Source organism: Helianthus annuus, chromosome 15 (genome assembly GCF_002127325.2).
Source record: "Helianthus annuus cultivar XRQ/B chromosome 15, HanXRQr2.0-SUNRISE, whole genome shotgun sequence".
NCBI lineage: Eukaryota > Viridiplantae > Streptophyta > Magnoliopsida > Asterales > Asteraceae > Helianthus > Helianthus annuus.
The window spans coordinates 171488964-171500454 of record NC_035447.2 but is presented as its reverse complement, the minus strand read 5'-3'; the positions used below and the strand labels follow the sequence as shown (position 1 = coordinate 171500454).

The window sequence follows — 11491 nt, the reverse complement described above, 5'->3', positions numbered from 1 at the left end:
GTCTATAGCACTTCTAACTTTTGATTTTTTTAACATCACTCCCAATTTTTAACTTATTTCCCGATATCACTCTCAAACTAACACACACTAACCCAGTTTTCTGATGTCGGATGCCACGTCACTAAACCAATGTCACATCAGCTGCCACGTCATAAAAAAGCCAAGTTAGAAGTCACATCAGTTGACACGCTATCAAAAAAACAAAATCAGATGCCACATCACCTTACAAGTGTCACATCAGCAAAAAAAAACTAATTGGGTTAAAGTTCAATTAGTTTGAGGGTGATATCAGAAAAAAAAAAGTTGAGAGTGATATTGTACGAATCAAACGTAAGAGTGTTATCGACCAATTTGTGACAGTTAAGTTATTTACATTCAATATCCCACTAATTAATTTGTTGTTATAATTAAATTAATAATCATGCAAAGTCCATGAAACAACCCATAAATAATGCTACCATGTTTGCATAATGGTCGACATTTAACATTTGTACATTCTTGTTTGTCGTCATCACCTCCACGTGTCCAATATTCCACGTGACGACTTGATTCACTTACGATAATAAAAGATTTGACTCGGAAAACACAAAAACATTAATTAAACAGCAAAACCAACACAAAAGTCAACGACTTATTCCAGGGCTTTGATCTGCTGCTCATATCTCCCAACAGCTTCCGTAGGCACTGCCAACATAGATTTAATTGAACGGCTGTGATCTTGTACTGGCACAAGTATGCAGTACTTATCTGTACATACGGGACACACCTGAACAGGTCTCCCAAGCCCAAAGTCAACATTTTCCAACCCTAGTTTTGACCACTGGGATAAAATGAGTACACCAACTGAGTCAGGTACTTGACTCGCTCGAGTTGAACTCAAACTCACTGAGTCGACCACTTCTCGGACGAAGTTGTCGTCGACTTGGTTTTTCGCTTCGATTATTAGTTCGGTTGCGTAGCTTAGTCCGTTCTCGGTTAGTTGTCGGGCGGTGGTTAGCGCGCAACCGAGGACGATTGCGTTGCCGTAGTACCCATTGGGTAGACTCGGTTTGACTCGGTTTCGAATGTTAATGCTGAATAATAGTTTTAGGGTTTGTTGTGGTGGAAAGTTTAAAGCTCGGGCCCAACTTCTCCATATATGGGCTGACACGACGTCGAATGTCGTGAGTGACGATATACTGAGTTGACTCGTTGAGGCAACGAGTGTCTTTAACTCGTTTACTCTCCATTCGTGAAATGTGGTAGCGGTGGGAGTGAGTTGGTCGGGGTTGAACCGAGTCGAGAAGTTACTAAGGTCGGTGACTCGGGTGAACTCGGGGTGGTGACTCGTTTGTAGTGTGCATGGTGTGGGATCTAAAAGGTATCTGTCCCAAACGGGTTTTGGTTTTGGTTTTGGCTTTGGTTTCGGTTTTATTTCAGCCGTTGCGTCATACTGGCATGCAACGGCTAATTGGGAGAAATATTTTAAAAATTCGACGCTTCCTATACCGTCACATATACAATGGCTAAAACCAACACTAAGAGCAGCGGAACCGTCGGAGAGCCACGTCAGCTGCATGACTAACAGTGGGGCCCCTTTGACGACATCTGTCACCTCAAACGCCAAAAGATTCCGCCACTCCGACACATACCGTGGGGCCTTTTCAAAATCGGCAACCGAATACTCACCACTTGATTCAACAAAAACCGCACCCTGACCACGACAAACAACTTCAAGACAAGAGCCATCTGCTCGAGCCCTGACTCGCCCTGCCAAAGGATAGTAAGGGACCAGGGCTCGAGCCAGGGCGTCCTTAACACGGGCCACAATGGCCCGCTTGTCAGACGCCCTACCAAGGCGGTAGATCAACAAGTATTCAATGGTGAAACGTAAAAATAATTGTGAATCGATAGCGGAAAGCTTGAGGACATGAGAAGGAGTTGGGTCTGAAGGGGTGATGAAGACTGCTTCTTTGACTTGAACATTAGACCTAGAGTTTACCATGTTGATCATGATCAATTGTATAAAATGGTATGGATATATAGATAAAGATATGTTGACATATAGTTTATATATAAAGGAGAGAGTAGATATAAATATAACTTTTAAAGATTTGCCCAAGATTCACTGGGAAGGGGGTGATATTCAATGCACCCTCCTACCTACACTCATAATTTAATATTTGCATTCTTTTCTTTTCTCTCTGCATCTCATTTGTCATTCCTTTTTTTACACCAGTATATCTCTGTGGGTATATGAACATTGAACAAAACAACATTGCATGAGTCACAGATGTCAAACCATATTGTTAAAATATGGTGATTTTATACAATGTAGAAAAAGAAAATTAAGCAAGTGTTTTTTTTTTTTTTTTACTTTAGTTTAAACTAAGGATGTAGTCATTTATTAAATAAAAATGACCAAAAACTAAATGTGTTCACTAAGTATAACTAAATTCAAACATGTGGATTTCCTATAAATTAGGTTCGTGTATGTAATAAACTCACACCACTAGTTGTTGCGCTGACGAGTTATAAGTGGCGGTAGTGTCAATGGTTAAGACGAGTATCAGGGGGTGGGACCGTTAGTGTGGTAGGGTGCGATATGACGAAGAAGTTGACAATTTGACTTGCGGCGTAGCGGTAGTGGTGGCAGCGATTATACATTTCGATTAGTTGCCTTAAACAACATATGTTAGATACCTAGTGCATATTTTGCGAGATCTAAGTCTTAAGAAAATACGCTTGCTAGTCGTCATATCAATACTATATGAATTAAATCGACACCCATGCATGGATTTACGAATTACATATACTTTTCATGTGGTGGCGTTGATAGCCGAAAGACAAGGGAGTGCATGCATGCATTAATCGGTCTTTGTCTTAATTGCTGAGTGTTATGTGTCTTATGTCCAAGGCTTGATGCAAAACTACTATCGAACTCGGGGTCTCACTAGAAGCAGCCTCTCTATTCTTAACGGGTAGATGTAAGGTTGTCACTAGAACCATCACTAGTGCTCTAGTGGTGGCCACGGGTATTTAAGTTCCACCTATGGTGGGCGCGAGTTAGTTTTTCCCTCCAGGTCTCAAGTTCGAGTCTGGATGATAGGGGCTCTCATTGATGGGTTTAAATTGGGGATCTATTGTGCGAGGTGGCTCTCTAGCATGGACCCGGTTAAGAAAACGTATGCTAGACCTCCCGACATTTACGAATAATTCACACCTTTTAAAAAAATCTACCTTAACTTTTTTTATTAGTGGAATTTAGTAAGTATGTTGATGATGATTATTATATACTTTTCATGTTCTGTACTTTCTTACAAGTATTGATATAACATACATTCATATTTCACTGAACACTTTGAATATGTCCTTAGTTACTTCACATCAAGTTAGTTTCATCAAAACAACTTGTGAGCAAGGTAATTTATGAATACTATATTAGGGGTGAGTTTATTGGATAACAATAAAAAAGTGAAAAACTAATTTTACATGTACAAAAAATTATTAGAAATCATTTTTAAATAGAAAAAAAAAATCATTTTATATAATTTTGGGATCTTTTTTATAAAAACACATGTAGAAGCCGTTCAAATAAAAAAAATTGTAGATTTTTTTGTACTTTTTTAGTTGTTTTAAACAATTTTTTAAATTTTTATATTAAAACGACTTCTGCATGTGTTTATATGCAAAAGCTTCAAAAAGTTTAGATAAAAGTAAATTTTTTACATATAAAAATGATGTTTTATGGTTTTTTTTTACATAGTTTCCATTCCCCAAACTCACACTACTATATTATTAACAAACTATACTCAATTCTTTCACCCCAAAGAGTCCATAGTTTGTTAAGTAATAATGTAAACTAAAGGGGTGGATTCCCAAGCGAAGATTATCTAAGTTATTTTTAGTAACTTAGGCCGGGTGGTATGTGTAGCGCCCCCGTCTACCTCAGGAAAATAACAACCCTTCGTCCATTGGCACAGTGCGGTGGGGGTGGGGGTATTGTGGGTCTCGCGAGCATAGTAACGATGGCCAACGGGTTGTGGGCCCACTTCACTTTAAACTTTAAACCAAAAGAAAAATAGAGAGTGCCATTGTGAGGCTTTAGCGCATTTCTAGGTTGTTAAAAGGGAGCTTCATTGCTTACGTGTCGTTGATCGGTGTAATAAAGCCCCTTGGGGCTCCAATCCATACTAGCTAGCCTTAATGTAGGAAGTGAGGAGTCTGAACCTCCCTAATAACCCTCATGTCACGGCCTCCAACCCGGTTTTACCCGTTTTCGGAGCCGCGGGACAGAAACCCGTGGTATTGTTTATTTTGGCAGCAGAAATTTTAACAGGATCTTTTTAAAACTGAAAACACCCAATTATTTTATTTCACATTTTTGGGATAAAATCCCATAATTTACAATAAGGAATTTCACGAGGAATTTCCCTGTTTTACAAAACATGTTTATTTTATTTTACTGAGCCACCTCTTCAAGCTTTAGTGCTACGCGGCACTTTTCCCTTGGTTCACAGTAAGTCACCTGAAACATGTTTTAAAAAGATTTTTATCAGCCGGGAAATACTGGCGAGTCATTCAAGTTGCACAAAACGACACATTGTTATAATTTACAGCATTAGGGGTGATTACATTGTTTCTATCAACCAATTACCCCAAATCGGTATTTGTCACTCGACTGTGTCTGTGACTATGGTCAGATCACCCATTGGCTAACCCGTTGTCCAATGGTGACGGGTATCAAGTAATGTATACAAAACTCCACATACTGGCAGTAATTGAAGATTCCAAAGACTTAATCCCTTTAACTATAAATTTGAAAACAAGTAGGGTTTTGGGAAAACACTTTGATAAAAAGAGAATGACTCACATTGCAAATTTAGACGGGCAGAGTTTTGCCTACTGATTTTAGCCTGGTAACCTAGTTAAATAACAATGCACACGAAACTAGGTCAGTAACTTAATACAACATTTACGATAAACTTACGAAATCAAAACGCTCACGATGAATGACAAAGTATAGCCCAAATATAGGCAGCACTTAAACATCCATCGGATCGGTTTCAATCGATCGGACATTGTATTGTAGCAGTGATCGAGTTAATACCCTGTACTCATAGCAGCGTCTTGATGCCTTAACACTCGTTTTTAAGCAGAATATGGACGTTTTAAACTAACTTTTCGAACACAGAAGCAAGCCCATGCACAGGCAATTTATAGCAACTTTTTAGGTTTTACGGGGCCCGCGTAAACCTTAACAATACCTTACGCGGCCAGCGAGGGCCACCTAGTCAATAACTAGGGCTACCGTGTCACATGTAGGCCCGCCACGTGTCTGACACGTGGCCTGAACGCTTATCCGGTCATTTGTTGTTCTGTCGCGGCCCGCGTAGCCTTACCTTATGGCTTACGCGGCCCGCGTGAAATCCAATTTTCTTGATTTCTTGGTTTTTCATGGACATTAGGGTTTCAGGGGTCCGGGTTTTCACTTACGGTTCGTTTATGGACATTTTTACAGGTCCTTACACCTCATCGTATCATTTAGTTCATTAGTTTTCATAAAAAGTTTGTATAGTTTTGTGAGAGAGGAAAAGGAGATGAACAAAGCATCAATCATCAACTTAGGTATGGACCATGGTTATGATTATAGTTTATGTTCATTTGGTTATTTAATTATGGTCTTGATTTGGGATTCATTTATTGGCTCGATTTATCAAAACATGTGTTTGTGTGTTGTAACCTTGGACCAAAACAATGGGGTCACAATCTTAATTGGCTTCGGATAATGCTTATGAATGATGGTGGCGGTTGATAGTGAGATGCATCACCTAATCGTGGATTGTAGACTATGTCCTACGGACCTCACTTCTTTCATATTGATTCAAAAAGATTTTATCAACTCTAAATGTGATAGTACTCGATAATTTTTAGGTTTCAGATTTTTGTAATTACGGATCAGTTACGAGGATAAAAGGGCTTGGACGAAAGCATTATTCGCCTACCCTAATAAACGTCAAAAAGATAATCCGATTAATGCAATATCAAAATAGGTTCTTCATGTTATATTATCAACTAAAATAGATGAAATTACAAGATTGATAATTAGTTAATCTTAACATATTCCATGAAGAGGAAAAACATTTCTATGGGATACTTGATACTTCAGAGGAAATTTTTGAATGTTTTATTCATTTTAAAAATAGGGAGAAAAAAACTCAAGTCAAAAGTGGGAGAATCGACACCAAAATGGTCAATGTTGACTTTGTATATAAAAACTGTTTATATATTAACTTTTATTGAGGAGTGGATGTGTTGTAAGTATTCTTGAATTTAGATAATAATCCAATAACGTGTAAGCACCTTTACAGTAGACGATTCTTAATTCACTTGTCAAATACTTAGTTTTAGGGTTGGGATCGGGTTACGCTTCCTGTTGTGAATGGCGGCCTTGGTTTGAGTAGTTTAAGAAATGTTAACATTGCTTTCTTATCAAAATGGGGTTGGAGGTTCTTGTCGAATAATAAAAAATTGTGGAATAGAGTTATTATGGCCTTACACAACGATAGGAATTATGGTGACTTCATTCCGGTTAAAAGATCTCTTGGTGGGGTGTGGTCTAATATTGTGCAGGTGCTGAATATAACGGTAGTCGAAGGTATCCAATTAAAAAATTATTTTAAAGTGGCGGTTGGCAATGGGGAGGAGACCAGTTTCTGGCTGGACCATTGGATCGGTCCGAAACCCCTAAAGGATTCATTCCCTCTTCTGTTTAATATTGAGGAAGTTAAGGACTGTAATCTCAATTGCTGCTTGGGTAACCGGAACGATATGGTGCGGCTGAAATGGAGATGGAAGAGGCCTTTATCGTCGGAAGCTGAAATAAATGAAATGGTGGGATTATGTTCGCTGTTGTCTCAAGTCGAGCTGAACCAGGAAAAGGACGAGTGGAAATGGTTCGGACCTAGCGCTATTGTTGATCCGGATTTCAGTGTTCGTTTGGTGAGGCAGCTCCTCGAGAGTGGTTCGAATCGTGGTGTCAATTATGTTCCGGAGCGGTGCAAGTGGATCCCCGACAAGTGCAACATCTTCATTTGGAGGGCGGAGATGGGAAAAATTGCTACGGTCGATGCTCTAAATAGGCGTAACATTGACGTGGGAACGGTTTGTGGGTTATGTGGTGATGGAGAAGAGAGCGTCGATCATCTCTTCACATCTTGTGATGTGGCGTCATTGCTTTGGGCGTACATTTGTAATTGGTGCAGGTGTGCTAATATAGTGGCTTTCTCCTTTAAGGATTTGATTGAGTTCCACAATCATTCTGGCTTTGAAGGGAAGAAGAAAGATGTGCTCAAAGGTCTCATTAGAATCGGTTGTTGGGTGGTTTGGAGAGCTAGGAACGAATCAAGATTCAAGAATTCTGAGGTTAACTTGAATCACATCTTTGGTGAAGTTAAGAGGGTGGGCTTTTTGTGGTTTTCGTCTAGGAAAAAATGTGTGTCTACGTCTTGGAGTGATTGGTGTAAATTTGTAAATCTGTAATGTTGCTTTTGGTCGTCTCGGTTTGAGTCGGCTTGTGTTTTAATGAAATTTACCTTTCAAAAAAAAAAAAATACTTAGTTTTAAGTAATAAACTAATTTCTGGTCAAATTAGATTCCATGTTCTAAGTATGTGTATTACAAAAAATACATATAACAAAAAAATATATGATTTTTGATTTTGACGGCACAACCCAAGATCTATAAATCAATAATAATTAGGAACTCAATTATTATTGATAGTTTATGTATATTTAAATGTGACTTTGATAAGATATTGACATCAACCACAACATCTTCATGAGTTACCTAATCAAAACCAACTTCTCAAATATTAAAGTTGCATGGTGGCTTTTATATTTCTATGCATGCATTTACTTTGAATATTATCTTTAATGTACTTTTAGAGTTGGAATATTACAGTTTTCGTTCCACATTTGCATGTGCAAAAAAAAAAAAATAATAAATAAATAAAAAATAAGACATATGAAAGAAATTTCAAAAGTTACATGTGATAAAGAAAAGAAGAAAGATTTACGAGAGAATATAAAGGAAAAGAGACTATGTGTCATTCTCTCATTTTGTCTTATTACTTTTTTTTAGCTTGGAATTGTAATTTTTTTATTCAAAAATATTACACGTAGAATGAGATTATGTTCGTGTCCGTTAGTTAAGAAAATGTAGACGTTCGTGTCCGTTAGTTAAGGAAATGCTTACGTTCGTGATTCTTGAACTGTTCGCGAACACATGCAAACGAAAGTTTATATTCGTGTTCGTTTGTTAAGAAATTTCAGTTGTACGGGAACAGTCCGTGAATATTGGTCGCGAACACAAACAAACACAAACTAACACAAATGAATACAAACAAACATTAAACTTGAAATAAAAAAAAACACCACTAACCTTAAACATCTGACGCAAGTAGTCAAATACAACTATGATAAATCAAGAATTCAAGAAAAAAAGAAGTCTACCATACCATAAATCAAGTTTAGCTTACTTAAGACATAATTATTTTAAGTTACTTAGACATATCTCAAAAAATGTCTTTAGAGTTCAACTTCTTCTTATGTTCAAATAACGGTTTACGCTTCACTAACTTTTTAATATAATTATTAACTAATGTTTAGGGGGGAAAGTAAAAGGAGGGGTGTTATGGGTCATTTTTTGATTGAATATATCCTGACTAATATCTTGTTTTTGGCTGTTTGCTTATGATCAGGATACTGGTTCGGAATATTGGTAACATCCTGGGCGATATCCTGGTCTTAACTAAATAAACCACGTGCAGGTGAGAAGCTGTAAGTCACTAACGGTCAGATTGACTTCTTCTTCTAGAGACTCGGGCGAATTAGTTATTTGAGAGATGTTGGACCCGGAAGACCAGGTCTACAACGTTCAAGTAGGGAATATCCGTCAGATCCCGCTTTAATAGGATAGTTTGTTATATTTCTTTTACTATAAATAGATGGGGCGGATCAGATTAAGGCACACAGTTTCACACTTCACTCTTTCACACATTTTAGCTTTCTAGCTTCTAGCAACCACTCTCCACAAACACTTGTACTTGAATTACATTGTAACACCTAGTTGATCTGCACTACATCCTGCACTGTATCCTGACATTTGAAGTAATAGAAGAACTAGGCAGCTGCGATTGTCAGCTCCCGAGGTTTTATGCCGGCGTTCTAAATTGATCAAGGGCTTTCCTCGTACATCACGTGTCAACTTTTACTTTTTTGCTCATTGTTTGATTACAGATATAGCTCTATATCCTGAGCCATATCCTGAAACTGTTTTTGCAAACAACTCAATTAATGTGACAACCGTCACTTTTCCGTACATTCCGTACACTAAATGAACAATGATCTGTGCTTTAATGAACGTACATGATCTAGTTTACAAGAAAAATAAGTTTCTGAATTCCATGCAAGTGAATTCATGCACGTTTTATACTACAAAATATTGCTTTATGCATAAACGAGAGCGTTGCGTCATAAATTAGTAAACTCACCGGTAAGACACACTGTATCAACAAAACTGCAGAAAGCAGTCAGACATTAGAATTGAGGCCTAGGCGTGGGTCCAACAACAAGAATACATTAAATCCCAAGAATACATACAAGGGTTTACATATATACCAGCCGGAAGCTAAAATACGCACTAAAAAGCACCGGAAACGCACTTTAAGTGCATAATTTATTTAAATTCAGCTATAATCAGCCTTATGACAATGAAATATTATGCAGAAATGATGATTTATCATCCAGAATACTTCCCTAAGTGTCGGGAATTGAAAGTGTCACAAAAGATACTTGAAAGACACTAAACGGTGCAATTTAGCACTTTAACGAACCGGTATCCAACCGAACAACCGGACTTTACCCGAAACACTAAAATATTGCTAAAAGAATTGTTTTATTATTTTTGAGCTAGTTATGGTCACCAAACACCATAACACATCCTAAAACATCATAACACATATAACCCTAACTAATTACATAAAACTCTAACTAGATCATTAACTATCTAGTTGAAACACAACTAGCACAGTAGCACTACACTCCCCCCCCCCCAACCGGTTACAAGACAAGGGCCCCACACAATATTCATTTACTATATTTTATTAAGATATGCTAGGAATATGCTTAACAAATATGTCATATGCTACTAGACTTTTATAAAAACCATAAAAATAATACACTTATCATCTTCATCACTCCAACGCCAACACCTCCTTCTTCTCTCCTCCATGGCTACGGCCTCAACACCCCACCACATCACCTCCATTTTCAACCATCCTTCATGCATTCCATGGTGATCTAGAGGTGAAAGGAACTAAGTTACGAAGCTTGGTGTGTTCGGAAGTTGAAGGACCTTCATAGTTCGCTATTAACCATCATTTTTCTTCACTTGAACTCTCCTAGCTTTGAGCTAGTGGTAAGTCTCTTAGATCTACTCATTTTACATCCAATGAAGATGGTTAATAGATGATATCTCATGAACACTAAAGGATCATAAACAAAGCTTTGAACATAGAGCTAACCTAATGATGAAATGTTGTTGAAATGTGATGAAGTAATGTTAATATGAAGTTGTTTTGATTCTTGTTGATTATATGATGATTTACTTGTTAATATTGATGTTTAATGTTGTTGTGATCACTAAACATGTTAACGGAATCAATCGAACACGAGTTAGAAAGACTAAAAGCTAAAAACAGCATGCTGAGTTGTATTTTCAGCCAACTTCAGTTGGCTGTAACAGGACCATAACTCAACGAAAAATGTATTTTCTGAAGCCTAGATTTATGTATTATGAAATACGGTTCTAATGGCACTGGGATCGTAATTTTGGACTTCGTTTACTATTTTTAAAGTGTCATTCTGTAACAACAGCTAGAGCTGCATTTTTCTGCTGAAAATATACGTTCTGTTTTCTATCATAACTTGAGTTCTATGTAGAGTTAGATCATGAAACTGGTACTATAGATGGATACTGATGTCGTAGTAATTGTCCCACTGGAATTTCGTCAATCCGACTTACAATAAATTTTTAGTGAATTATTCCGTGGGCTGCAGTCAGAAAATAATGAATCTGATTGCAGTCCGGAAAATGATTTTTTATAAAACACTGGCAATGAACTGGACCCCAATATTTTTACACAATAAAATTTGGAACGTTTGAGATATTCTGTAAAAATTTGGAAATTTTTGGAATAAGTTAACTATTTTATTAAAATGCTCGAAAACAGTCCAGTTTTGGATATTTAAGTTGAAATGACATAAGTTGTAATTTGCGTGTCCAAATGTCGAGTATGTTATCTGAGGAAAAATATATATATTTGTTGATTACTAGACTTTGTGCTAAATGTATGTGGTATGTATAATACATGATAGTGTATTAGGACTTGAAAATACACATACAACATACTTAGACAAAATACATAATTTGGGTGCAAAGTGCAAAATAC

At 37.2% G+C, this 11491-nt stretch overlaps 2 protein-coding genes across 2 annotated transcripts; one reads left to right on the top strand and one right to left on the bottom strand.

Moving 5' to 3' along the window:
- Positions 1 to 445: 445 nt before the first annotated feature.
- Positions 446 to 2006, bottom strand: LOC110912976 (fatty alcohol:caffeoyl-CoA acyltransferase). Its single transcript, XM_022157825.2, has one exon. It carries the CDS (start codon positions 1991 to 1993, stop codon positions 632 to 634), a length of 1362 nt encoding a protein of 453 aa, XP_022013517.1. The 5' UTR covers positions 1994 to 2006; the 3' UTR covers positions 446 to 631.
- A 4522-nt stretch (positions 2007 to 6528) lies between these two features.
- LOC110914633 lies at positions 6529 to 7521 on the top strand. The gene has a single exon (XM_022159420.1). The coding sequence runs from the start codon at positions 6529 to 6531 to the stop codon at positions 7519 to 7521; it is 993 nt and encodes a 330-aa protein (XP_022015112.1).
- The last annotated feature ends 3970 nt before the right edge of the window (positions 7522 to 11491 follow it).